The sequence below is a fragment of the Bubalus kerabau genome, chromosome 8 (assembly GCF_029407905.1).
Source record: "Bubalus kerabau isolate K-KA32 ecotype Philippines breed swamp buffalo chromosome 8, PCC_UOA_SB_1v2, whole genome shotgun sequence".
In the NCBI taxonomy this organism is placed as follows: domain Eukaryota; kingdom Metazoa; phylum Chordata; class Mammalia; order Artiodactyla; family Bovidae; genus Bubalus; species Bubalus kerabau.
In genome coordinates this window covers 89626438-89640683 of record NC_073631.1, presented here as the reverse complement: position 1 = coordinate 89640683, position 14246 = coordinate 89626438, and the positions used below count along the sequence as shown (strand labels likewise).

Sequence of the window (14246 nt, the reverse complement as noted above, 5' to 3'; positions counted from 1 at the left end):
CAGCGTTTTTCATGATGTACTCTGCATATAAGTTAAATAAACAGGGTGACAATATACAGCCTTGACGTACTCCTTTTCCTATTTGGAACCAGTCTGTTGTTCCATGTCCAGTTCTAACTGTTGCTTCCTGACCTGCATACAAATTTCTCAAGAGGCAGATCAGGTGGTCTGGGATTCCCATTTCTTTCAGAATTTTCCACAGTTGATTGTGATCCACACAGTCAAAGGCTTTGGCATAGTCAATAAAGCAGAAATAGATGCTTTTCTGGAACTCCCTTGCTTTTTCCATGATCCAGTGGATGTTGACAATTTGATCTCTGGTTCCTCTGCCTTTTCTAAAACCAGCTTGAACATCAGGAAGTTCACAGTCCACATATTGCTGAAGCCTGGCTTGGAGAATTTTGAGCATTACTTTACTAGCATGTGAGAGGAGTGCAATTGTGTGGTAGTTTGAGCATTCTTTGGCATTGCCTTTCTTAGGGATTGGAATGAAAACTGACCTTTTCCAGTCCTGTGGCCACTGCTGAGTTTTCCAAATTTGTTGGCATATTGACTGCAGCACTTTCACAGCATCATCTTTCAGGATTTGAAATAGCTCAACTGGAATTCCATCACCTCCACTAGCTTTGTTCGTAGTGATGCTTTCTAAGGCCCACTTGACTTCACATTCCAGGATGTCTGGCTCTTGTTATTTAAATAGGGAGAACTTTCATATAGTCACAAAAGGTTATTTTTAGTTGATGGATATTCATATACTGTGAGCAACTATATGATATACAACTATTTGTGATAATTTAGCCAGAATCTTAACACTATTAAACAGATAATTTTAGCAATAACCTATAACATACAGTCTTAAGACGTGTGAATTTCATCATGTCTTGTAATCTATTCTAACACAGACCAAATATGGCGAGAAACTTGTGTGTGTGTGTGTGTGTGTGTGTGTGTGTATAAAATTGACAAAGTTTAACACTTATCTGACCAACAGCTGCTTGCTATTTAATGTTTAGCATTAGGAAACTGGAAGGTGATGAGACTATTTAATGTCAAATATTAATTAGGATCAGATAATACGGTTCCTTAGATCTCTGTGGTATCTAATCTATATAAACATCTTGCAGTGATAACTCATAAATGATTAAACAAAGGTCAGACACACTAGTGGAATTTATATCATGTGCCCAAACTTAATTTTCCACTCAATTTACTTTTAAAAAATGTTGATGGGATAAAAACATGTCAATATGACTTAGACTTTAAATCAAATCTTCTTTCTTGTGTTGAAGCATAAAAAAAGCAACCTCAATCACCATAAATGAAAGTAGTAGAACAGTTATTATAATTTACCAAAACATGCACACATGCGGGGTAAAGGATAATAATTAAAAGTCACAGAATTTTCTCCTCAAATCTACTCCAAAGCCCCATACACACGTCCCATACTGGCTTTCTTCACTACATCCACAGAAACTAAAGATGTAATTATTCTTCTAAAGGAAACAATAGACACTGCACTCTAAAGAACTGTTCTCCTCGCAACAGAGAATGAACTCTTTCATGTCTATAGAAGCTCACTTAGAAAATGGGGAAGTGGAATGGGGGATCCTTTGATCTACAGGTCAGCAACACTGTCAATCAATCTGCAGAAGCATTTGAGCTCCAGGAGCGGGTGACTGCTCTGAAGCACATCTGAGGGCAGAGTGAGGCTACAGGTTACCTGCATAAATTGTTCTGATGTTTTAAAAAACTATACTTTCTGGTAAATGATGTAGAAAATGTGACTGAGTTGGCAGTGATTCAGACAATCAACTATGAGAAATTGATTCTCACTGAGCTAGGATAATGATCCTGACTGTGAAACGAATGCAAAGTGAATATACTGCACTACAGCAGAGAAGAAAATCCAATTGTGTGAGATTTTAAGTGCCCTCCCTGGAATCCTGGTTAGATCGAGTTTGGGTAAAATGCAAGTGGACCGTGATATGCCTATCCTTCTAGGAGCATCGTATCCATTTCCACACTAAATTTATTACCTGCTTTTTAAGGACATTAACGATTAACACAGTATTTCCGACTTGACTGATCAGTAAAGAAGTTCTGCTTCAGTCAATTAGGAAGAGACCCAGATACAAGGCCCTCAGACACATAAACTATTAGATCATTATATGAAATGAGGACAGACAATGAAGCAGAAGACTTTCTGTGATGCAAAACAACTCATTCGTCACACACAGAATTAAAAAAAAATTAATTTAAATAAATTTATTCTATACTATATTAATTAGACGTTTTAAGCCCCCTTTCCCCAACTCGGCTATAAAATAAATATATGTTTAGTGTAGACAGGCCGGAAGATATGGACAAGCAGAGATGAAAATAAAAGGCCCCCACAATTTCACTTTTCAGAAGAGACTGCTCTTAATACATTATTTTAAAAGATACATGCATAAAGCAAAAAAAAAAAAAAAAAAAAGGACCATATCAAACACACTGGCTTTGGAATCAGCATTTTAAAACATATTTACATGATAATTATGAGATCTAACAGCTCTGTGTTGTTACCCACATCACTGAAACACAAGACTCAGATGTGGCCATAAGAAGTCTCAAGAAGAGCACTGGGAGTCAAGCCCCAGATTCAAGTTTCCAGTCTTCTGCTCAGTTTTTAAATCTGAGCAGGTGACTTCATCTTGTAAAATGAAAACACTATCACATCCCAGATTTATTCACTCATGCCAGAAATAAATTGCAGGGACATACCAGGTGCCACTACCCCACGTCCAAGGTCAGGAGTAGAGGCTGAGCTTTGCTGAACCTGCCAGGTGGAGATATCCCACGGCCAAAGTCAGAAAAACGCCAGTAGGCACTGGAGCGGCTGGGAGCAGATACCCCATGTCCAAGGACAAAGGAGAAGCCCCAGCAAGACTGTAGGGGGGCAAATTTGCATTTAGAATCAAACCCCGTTCCCGCCAGAGAAGCTCAGAGGGCTCAAACAAACCTTGTGTGCACCAGGACCCAGGGACCCCACAGAGACTGAGACAGAACTGTGATTGAGCATCTCCTGTGGAGGTACAGGTCGGCAGTGGTCTGCTGCAGGGACAGGAGCTCTTGGTGTGGGTATGGATTAAGTCCTCTTGGAGAAGGTTGCCATTAACCCCACTATAGAGCTTCCAGAACTTATATAGGACTGAGACTCTTGGAGGACACAACAGAACCATGTGCACAAGAACCCAGGAGAAAGGAACAGTGACCCCACAGGAGACTTGCCTGTGGGTGTCTGGGAGTCTCCGGCAAAGGCATGGGTCAGTGGTGGCCTGCTGCAGGGTTGGGGGCACAAACTGTAGCAGTACATGCCTGGGATCTTTTGAGGGAGGTCACCATTATGTTCATTACCTCCACCAGAGTTTGGCCCCAGGTAAATGGCAGGGAAGGAAAACAGCTCCACCCATCAACAGAAAACTGGATTAAAGATTTATTGAGCATGGCCCCACCCATCAGAACAAGACCCAGTTTCCCCCTCAGTCAGTGTATCCCATCAGAAAGCTTTCATAAGCCTCTTATCCTTCTCCATCCAAGGGCAGACAGACTGAAAACCACCATCACAGAAAACTAAACAATCTAATCACATGCACCACAGCCTTGTCTAACTCAATGAAACTATGAGCCATGCCATGTAGGGCCATCCAAGACGGATGGGTCATGGTGGAGAGTTCTGACAAAATGTGGTCACTAGAGAAGGGAATGGCAAACCACTTCAGTATTCCTGCCTTGAGAACCACATGAACAGTATGAAAGGCAAAAAGATAGAACACTGAAAGATGAAATCCCCAGGTTGGTAGGTGCCCAATATGCTACTGGAGATCGGTGGAGAAATAACTCCAGAAAGAAGGAAGAGAAAGAGCCAAAGCAAAAACAACACCCAGTTGTGGATGTGACTGGTGATGGAAGCAAAGTCCGATGCTGTAAAGAGCAATATTGCATAGAAACCTGGAATGTTAAGTTCACGAATCAAGGCAAATTGTAAGTGATCAAACAGGAGATGGCAAGAGTAAATGTCGACATTTTAGGAATCAGCGAACTAAAATGGACTGGAATGGGTAAATTTAACTCAGATGACCATTATATCCACTACTGTGGGCAGGAATCCCTTAGAAGAAATGGAGCAGCCATCATAGTCAACAAGAGTCCAAAACGCAGTACTTGGATGCAATCTCAAAAATGACAGAATGATCTCTGTTCGTCTCCAAGGCAAACTATTCAATATCACGGTTATCCAAGTCTATGCCCCAACCAGTAACACTGAAGAAGCTGAAGTTGAACAGTTCTATGAAGACCTATAAGGCTTTCTAGAACTAACACCCAAAAAAGATGTCCTTTTCATTACAGGAGACTGGAATGTAAAAGTAGCAAGTCAAGAAACACCTGAGGTAACAGGCAAATTTGGCCTTGGAATACAGAATGAAGCAGGGCAAAGGCTACTAGAGTTTTGCAAAGAGAACGCATTGGTCATAGCAAACACCCTCTTCCAACAACACAAGAGAAGACTCTACACATGGACATCACCAGATGGCCAACACTGAAATCAGATTGATTATATTCTTTGCAGCCAAAGATGGAGAAGCTCTATACAGTCAGCAAAAACAACACTGGGAGCTGACTGTGGCTCAGTCATGAACTCCTTATTGTCAAATTCAGACTTAAATTGAAGAAGTAGGGAAAACCACTAGAACATTCAAGTATGACCTAAATCAAATCCCTTATGATTATACAGTGGAAGTGAGAAATAGATTTAAGGGCCTAGATCTGATAGACAGATTGACTGCTGAACTATGGATGGAGGTTCATGACATTGTACAGGAGACAGGGATCAAGACCATCCCCAAGAAGAAGAAATGCAAAAAAGCAAAATGGTTGTCTGAAGAGGCCTTACAAATAGCTGTGAAAAGAAAAGATGCCAAAAGTAAAGGAGAAAAGAAAAGATATACCCATTTGAATGCAGAGTTCCAAAGAATAGCAAGGAGAGATAAGAAAGCCTTCCTCAGTGATCAATGCAAAGAAATAGAGGAAAACAATAGAATGGGAAAGGCTAGAGATCTCTTCAAGAAAATTAGAGATACCAAAGGACTATTTCATGCAAAGATGGGCTCAATAAAGGACAGAAATGGTAAGGACCTAACAGAAGCAGAAGATATTAAGAAGAGATGGCAAAAATACACAGAAGAACTATATAAAAAAGATCTTTATGACCCAGATAATCACGGTGGTGTGATCACTCGCCTAGTGTGAGATATCTTGGAATGTGAAGTCAAGTGGGCCTTAGGAAGCATCACTACGAACAAAGTTAGTGGAGGTGATGAAATTCCAGTTGAGTCATTTCAAATCCTGAAAGATGATGCTGTGAAAGTGCTGCAGTCAATAAGTCAGCAAATTTGGAAAACTCAGCAGTGGCCACAGGACTGGAAAAGGTCAGTTTTCATTCCAATCCCTAAGAAAGGCAATGCCAAAGAATGCTCTATAGCCAGCCAGGCTTCCCCATCCCTGAGATTCTCCAGGCAAGAACACTGGAGTGGGTTGCCATTTCCTTCTCCAATGCATGAAAGTGAAAAGTGAAGTGAAGTCGTTCAGTCGTGTCCAACCCTCAGTGACCCCATGGACTGCAGCCTTCCAGGCTCCTCCATCCATGGGATTTTCCAGGCAAGAGTACTGGAGTGGGGTGCCATACTGCCAACTAATGATCACTTGGATCTGTTCAAGTGACTGGATCTGCTCAATCTGTAGTGTAATTGTTCAAAGAGATTTCACAAAGTGAAACACTGATTTGATTCATGCACAATTAGGCAGAGTGTTATTAAAAATTATTTACTGAAAGAAAATTGAAATACAGAGCAAACAGTCTGGTCAGTCTGAATGTTAGGGGTGACCAGGAAGTCCTCATGTTCTGATTAGATATCTGTTGCAGCCTCACACCTCAGCTCAGCACAGTCCCTACATCCTGACTGGTGAAAATGCAAAGCTGGGCTCATTATCTAACTACTTTGCCCTTCTTAGCTAAAACTAACAGAAGCGTGTTGAAAACCTTTTGCTAGAATATACGTGTTTAAAAAATGAGCATGATACAATAGCATACAGTAAGAGGTGAAGGTCTCCTGCCTCCAGTGGCCCTCCACAGTCTCCTTCTTCAGGGGTAAACCACTGCCAACAGGGTGGTGTATAACCTTCCAGGTTTCTCTTCTATGTCATATAAATATATAATATTTTACAAAAATGAGGCAACTCTATACACAGAGTTCTAGAACGTGCCTTTTCATTCTTAAGTTGGAAATGAGAAATGAATAGTCTAAGATAAGGAGCGATGATTCAGAGGAAAGCATCATATGTTAAAAGAATTTTCAGATTCCAGATGTAAAGAGATGACCGAATGAGTCAAAAATCAGTCATTATTCAATACAGATTTAAATTTTCTTTCTGAGTTACCTATTTCTCCTAGGTTAAGAGAAGCAAAATTACTAAACCCAACTATGTCCAAAAATAAATGCCAAACACCAAACCACACAATACACACCCTTATATTATGGTTCCTTTGTTTTCCATAAGTAGTATCTTCTAGTCTATATATTTGTTGGAAATACTATTTAGACAGGATATTCTATTTGAGGAAGCAGAATCAGTTTGGCATTCAGAGGTTCCCTCCTTCTGAGGTGTTCAGTCAGGTGTCCAGTAGTGACTCCTGTGTGGTCTAATGCAATCTTGTTTTGCCAATGCAACCTCTTAACTAAAACTTTAAAGTTCTCTGGGTTTAAGAACACTTGAAAATATATCAATATACAATTTCCAGTTTCAAGATGTCTTAAAATATGGTGAAAAGAAACATCTGAATATATGTATTTTAAAATCCAGGAAATCATTTCAATAGTGATCACTTCTAAGAAATAAGCAGTGGAAGTCCATTCATTTCTGATGATCTTCTCATTGCTTAAGGTGATAAGGTCTAACAACTCAAACAGAGGGAAGATTTTAATCTCGTGATCATTGTGGGCTACATGTTCATGATATATATTAAAAAAAAAGACCAAATGACTTAGTTTTTCTTTCTTAATTGAATTGTCATTGTATAGATATTGTTAATACAAAAGTTATCATTAATAGACAGAAGGACATTCATTTTCTGAAATCCTTACATGAAATGAAGTTACTAAGGAAAGAATTGGATTTTAGTGCCGACGTTCTCAGATTTACTATTCGCTCTTTCATTGCAGAGTGATAAACTTTGCTCACCTTCTTGTAATAACTTTAAAAATGGGACTGTTCACTGTCTTTACCAACCCTGCCATTTCTCAGCGTAATTATAGGATATATCCTGAATAGAAAAGTTGTTTATAGTCTATGCTAAAAAAAAACACAACTGAAAGAGTAATCTCTTCTCCTCCTCTTCCACTGTTTCTCTATCCATCTGACAGCCAACATGGATTTTTATTGTTTCTCCACATATTGCAGTTGTATAATATTTCTGAAACAATCTTAGCTTAAGTGATTCTATTTAAATCATGTTTGATGTGCCATGTGACATTTTTAAATAGCTTATGGTAAAGCAATGAGCTCTCTTACAGGCAGATGTTATGATGCTCTTAGTAACTTTTATGAATAGAATTCTATATATACATTCAAGGGCAAGTCTTTTCTTCCAAGATTGAAGACAGTCTAACAGCTCAACAAGATAAGCTATTATGAACAAAACTAGGACTAAGTGTGGTCAAAATCAATTTACTTCAGCTGTTCATCAATTAAATTTAAGACTCTTAAAACTAATTTATCCTGAAATTTTATAGTTATCACACATAGTTTTTCATTTTCCAGGTGGCATAATAAGCATAGAAATTGAAAATACTACCAACCATTATTATATTAAAAATAAAAAGAGATAATATACTTAACATTGATTAATCCATATTTAAAATTTTTGACTTGGGTATGATTTACTTGGGAGAGAAGTGTTCATTTGGATAAAGGCTTTTTTTTATTTGTTTTCTTTTTGACATTCTATGAATTCAGACAAAATACTCAATCTGCACTCAGCTTGAGCTAAGCAGCTGTAAAATGTCCTCATCTGAAACTATAAGCAGGTCCTGGAATCAAATCCAGAGAAACTAAGACAGAAATTTATTAAAAAAGAATATAACACACCCTTTTACTGAAAACAAAAGTGAAACTAAGTTAAATAAATGGATTGTCCTTTTTTTTTTTTTTTAATACCAGTTACTCAGGTCTACCATTCTTATTCAATTAACCATTACCCAGGCAGTATTTATTTACCATTCATCCTCCCAAAACCCTAACCTAAACCCTGTTACTTGGAGTAATTTAAGAAATTAAGTAATTGACTGCTTTGATCTCCTTGTTGACCAAGGGACTCTCAAGAGTCTTCCTCAGCACCACAATCTGAAAGCATCAATTCCAGTTAATCCAAAAGGAAATCAACCCTGAATATTCATTGGAAGGACTGATGCTGAAGCTGAAGCTCCAATACTTTGGCCAGTGATGTGATGAGCCAACTCACTGGAAAAGACCCTGATGCTGGGAAAGATTGAGGGCAGGAGGAGAAGGGGTTGACAGAGGATGAGATGGTTGGATGGTATCATTGACTCAATGGACACAAGTTTAAGCAAATTCATGGAGATAGTGAAGGACAGGGAAGCCTGGTGTGCTTCAGTGCATGAGCTGCAATGAGTCAGACACTTTAATTTCTTGTTTCTAGTTTCTGAACAACAAATTAAATATTTAGAAAAAAGCAAATTAAAAATCGGATTTTACTTTTTGTCAATCAAGTTGACCAGATTTTTAAAACAAGTGTGAGTAAAAATGTGAGGAAATGGATAAAAATGTGGGGAAAAACAATTTTCTAAAATTTGACCATTATATCAATATTAAAAACACTTGGCAATTTGATCCAACAACTCTCTCTTTGTTAAAGTCTATTTTTTCTGAAAAAACAATTGCTCAAGGAAATAGAATTCGAGAATGTTCATTACCTTGGATATATAATAGCAAAACATAAACAAAACTTTACAAAATAATAAATTTAAATAATTAAAAATGGCACAAAGTTATGGAGAATCTTTGTTATGTATTTCTCAAGATTAAAAAATTAATAATAAAAAGAATGTCCTTATATATAGGTCATAATTATAAATGGGTAAATTAAAGGCAAGTCTTTATATATAATGTCATGTAGAACTACCACACACCCATCTGCACAGAAGTCACAAGCTAGACATGCCTTAATTTGTTCAATTTTTCCTGCTTTAATGTATATCTTGATTATTCTATGTTCTAATTTAACTCATTCCATCAAAAAGGTGATATAAATAGCTAATAAAAATTAAAATCCTGACTTCAAGAGTAATCAAACAGAACAAATTAAAATTAAAATGTCATTTTTTAAGCATATCAGATTAGTGAAGATTTTCAAAATGACAGTCTTTAAATCCTGGTTTATTCAGTGGGGTGGTCACTTACTTATACATAAGCACATACATGCTCTCTAGAGGCCAACTAGGTCATGTGTATCTAGAATTCTGAAAGCATTTGTTTTTTTCTATTCAGTAATGGTATATCAAGGATTCTTTAATAAAAATGATAAAAATATAAACCATTTCTATTCATCTATTTATCATTGTTTATAACAGCCTGAATATCCAAATATTAAAAATGAAACATTTATCCTATAGACTGTTAGGCAGACACTAAGTACCAGGATCAATAGGGATTATCACTAAAATAAGGAAATGGGAGAATGGCATTGAAACATGTAAAATATCATGTATGAAACGAGTTGCCAGTCCAGGTTCGATGCACGATACTGGATGCTTGGGGCTAGTGCACTGGGACAACCCAGAGGGATGGAATGGGGAGATAGGAGGGAGGAGGGTTCAGGATGGGGAACACATGTATACCTGTGGCGGATTCATTTTGATATTTGGCAAAACTAATACAATTATGTAAAGTTTAAAAATAAAATAAAATTAAAAAAAATAATTACTAGAATAAATTGGATGCAAAACTCTAGGTAAAAAGCATATACACATAATATAATAATATAATATAAACATAATATAATAAAAACTGTCCTGAAAAGAATATACCAAATTTTCTAGTGGATATACCTGGAGGGAGTAAACAGTGGTTTTATATTCTTCTTTGTATTTGAATGAATTTTTTTTTAATTTCTACTTTTAAAGTAAGAATTAAAAAAAGAAAATGCATACCTCACTACAAAATTCATGGTGCTGCTCTCTTTCATCTATAAAACAGATTGGCTAGATTCATGTTAAAGGTCTTTTAATTTGATTCCAATTTATTAACCCAATCTTATCTCTAATGAGTACCCAACTCTACCACTGAACTCTATCTCAGATGGTTATCAGGCATGTTCTGTTCCCTCCAGAGTCCACCCAAGCTCATCCAATCAGGCCTAGAGCTTCTCGTCTTTCCTAAGGTTTTTGATCATCATTTCTGATGGAATTATTTTAAGCCAACATCAGCTATTAATGATGCTCTAACTCAAGTCCAGTAATCACACAAAATCACATTTAACCCTGATTCCAATTAACTCAGCGCACTAATTCAGAAGGAAACTCCTTTTGAAGGCAAGACTACCATCATTATTTGTTAATATTAATCATAACAACAACTGTGATCATAACAAGCATAGCTGATAAAGTTTATTGAGAATTTTCTATTTACAAGGAGGCACTGTGTCAACTCCATTTAATGTTCAGAAAACTCTTCCATTTCACAGATGAGAAAACTGAGACTCAGTTAGGGTACATACTTTTCCCAAGGAGATATAGCTAGTGTGGATCTGAGATACAAATCTAGCTCTGTCTGAGATCAATATACTCTATTCTGCCAATTTGCTAATGGAAATTCACTAGAAATCATTTTGCATATGATATATTTTTAGTGATTAATTGCATTCCCATATAGCTAAGTTAAAATGATGTGTGGAGATACAAAATTTTCTTTTACATATAAGAGCAGATACAAAAAACAATGATAATTTTCATTGAATTTCATTATATTCTAATATATTTACCTGTATAGGACCAACCAATCTCTTCAACAAGTTTTCTCTGTTGTCTGTAGTATCCATAAATCCAATCTACAACCAAGAAAAAAAACCAATTGATCAATGTGTAGAAAAATGTATATGTACAAATTTTAAAAAACATAAGAAGCCCAAAGCACCATTCATACAATAACGGTCCTCGATTATTCTTTTCTACGTCATCTTCACAATTTCAACTGCCACCATTATAGACTCCACCATCCCTCTTCTGGAAATTAGTGTAACTTTTAGCAGGGCACATGTTAAAACTGCTGAAGTTCAGGCAGAGACAAAGAAGGTATTCTGTGAAAAGCATGAGCAACCTAGAGGATTTCATCTCATAGAGCGACTAGGGTCAGAAAGGACAGCCTATTCTATCTTTAGATTTTTCTTACCATTCCCTCGATTGAATACACGAAATCCTACTAACTAGAGAATCCCAGGGACAGCAGAGCCTGGTGGGCTGCCGTCTATGGGGTCACACAGAGTCGGACACGACTGAAGCGACTTAGCAGCAGCAGCAGCAGCAGCAAGATAGAATGGTCGGAGAAGGTAATGGCACCCCACTCCAGTACTCTTGCTTGGGAAATCCCATGGACGGAGGAGCCTGGTAGGCTACAGTCCATGGGGTCACAAAGAGTTGGACAGGACTGAGCAACTTCACTTTCACTTTTCACTTTTATGCACTGGAGAAGGAAATGGCAACCCACTCCAGTATGCTTGCCTGGAGAATCCCAGGGATGGGAGCCTGGTGGGCCGCCATCTATGGGGTCACACAGAGTCAAACACATCTGATGTGACTTAGCAGCAGCAGTGATACTTTTCAAGTTACAACCCAAGTTGTATCTGTAAATGCTTCTAGGAGATCCAGAGGTTACCATGTTTTCAAAATTTACTTCTAAGGCACAACAAAATTAATAGTCTTGAAGAAATGGAAATTTCAGTGTGTGTGTGTGTGTATGTGTGTGTGTGTGCGCACTCGTGTGCGCGTGCATGTTGGCCGGGACAAAGCTTGTGTTAGACAGTGTAAGTGAATTTGTCTCTTAGAGGAACAATGATGCCTGAGGGCGATAATCCAGTGGGAAGCTTGGGGCATCATAAAATAGTGGACTCTTCATGACCTAGAGAGAGAAGCTCTAGTTCTTGAACATGGGGCAAGGGCTACAGAAAGGAAAATGGATGGAAGCCAAAGGCTCACTCTATATAGTTCATAATTTTGCCTGGAGTCATGCCTGTACCCAAGAAACGGGGACGTTATGATCCATTCTCCTCTTCGTGCGATTGTCCCTTAATTCCAGCCTGTCTTAACACTACTACGCCATTTCAGCTACATTGTGAGCAAAATACATCTTTGTGAGCTAGGTTTGGAAGCTAATCAGTGTTGCCAAAACTGTTTCTGTAGAAAAGGCTACAGGAATTTCCTGGTTGCCTGGTGGTTAGAATTCCGGGCTTTCACTGCTGTGGTGAGTTCAGTCCCTGGTTGGGGAACTGAGATCCTGTAAGTCACATGGCATGACCAAAAAAAGAAAAGGCTGCAAATAGCTAGTTTACAAATGAACATGTGGAACATTACATATTCATAAATTGGGGTTCTGTCCATATGGTTTTCATTTGAATACAAGGATTTATTTATACCATACTGCAGATATGCATACATATTATATGTATTTCTCATCAGTTTTGAAGAGAGACTCTTATTTCCTCTTATTCTCTTTACACAGATGTTTTTTTCTTTTTTGACAGTTCCCAATTTAAGGGAGGCAAATATCTCAAGCACGTTTCAGAAATTATTTTTCTTCAATTCCATGTTATACACAATCTGATTAGCAGAACACATCAATACATACTAAAATTTTACAAAAACTTAAAAGCAGGCTATCTTACAGAAATACACATTCTGAATCCATAGATTATTGAAAACCAAAACCTAGCTTGGAGAAAGCAAAAAAAATTGTTTTAAAAATTTCTCTACCCATAAATATAGGTAAATATTCTATTGACCATGTAGCACATTTCAACAAACATTTGTTTTGATAACGGTTTTATTGAAATATGATTTACGCACCTTACAATTCACCCAGGAAAGTGTACAACTTAATGGCACTTACTATATTCAGAGTTATACAATCATCACTACAGAAAATTTTAAAGCATCTTTATTATCCCCCAAAAGAAACCTCATACCTTTAGCTGCCACCCCCAACCCCACCTCGACTTCCATTAATTTATAGATTTGGATATTCCAGATATTTCTAAATACATAATCATGTAATACATGGATTTTTATGGCTGGCTTCTTTAACTTAGCAAATTAATGTTTTCAAGGTTTATCCATGTTGTAGAATATATGAGTCCTGCATTCCTTTTTTTAAACTTTTTATTTTGTATTGGAGTATAGTCGATTAACAATGTTGTGACAGTTTCAGGTGAATATCACCTGGAGAAGGAAATGGCAACCCACTCCAGTATTCTTGCGTGGAGAATTCCATGAACAGAAGAGCCTGGTGGGTGACAGTCCATGGAGTCGCAAAGAGTTGGACACGACTGAGCGACTAACACTTTCACTTTTCATTCATGTATCTGGGTTTCTCTGGTGTCTCAGCTGATAAAGAAATCTAATTGCCAATGCAGAAGATACAAGAGACATGGGTTTGATCCCTGGGTCAGAAAGATCCCCTGGAGTAGGAAATGGCAACCCACTCCAGTATTTCTTGCCTGGAAAACTCCAAGGACAGAGGAGCCTGGCGGGCCCCAGTCCATGGGGCGCAAAAAGTCAGACATGAGTGAACACATATGCAGGCACATACACGTATCCATTCTCCCCAAACTTCCCTCCCATCCAGGCTGCCATACAACACTGAGAACAGGTGCATGTGCTATACAGTAGGCCATTATTGGTTATCCACTTTAAATACTGCAGTGTAATACTTCATTCCTTTTTATTGTCTAATAGTATTCCATTGTTCGTGTCCAAGATGGCCTTAAAGCTCCCCTCAGCTTGACTAAACTTAGGACAGGCTACGTCCTAGCTCTATGTTTCTGACCTCCTATTTCTTCCAACATTTCATTTATACATTCTTTCTTTGTTACTTTGAGAAGTACATTTTTTTAAATAGCCCATATGTCATTCTACAACTAG

At 37.7% G+C, this 14246-nt stretch overlaps 1 protein-coding gene across 1 annotated transcript in view; it reads right to left on the bottom strand.

Moving 5' to 3' along the window:
* PTPRZ1 (protein tyrosine phosphatase receptor type Z1) overlaps nucleotides 1-11988 on the bottom strand; it is a 144669-nt gene extending 132681 nt beyond the window's left edge. Inside the window, exons 1-2 of the mRNA XM_055589381.1 lie at nucleotides 11928-11988; nucleotides 11096-11161 (exon numbers count right to left, since the gene is read on the bottom strand). Coding sequence (XP_055445356.1) covers nucleotides 11096-11161; nucleotides 11928-11988 — 127 coding nt within the window. The remainder of the gene's footprint in view (nucleotides 1-11095; nucleotides 11162-11927) is intronic.
* Nucleotides 11989-14246: the final 2258 nt, after the last annotated feature.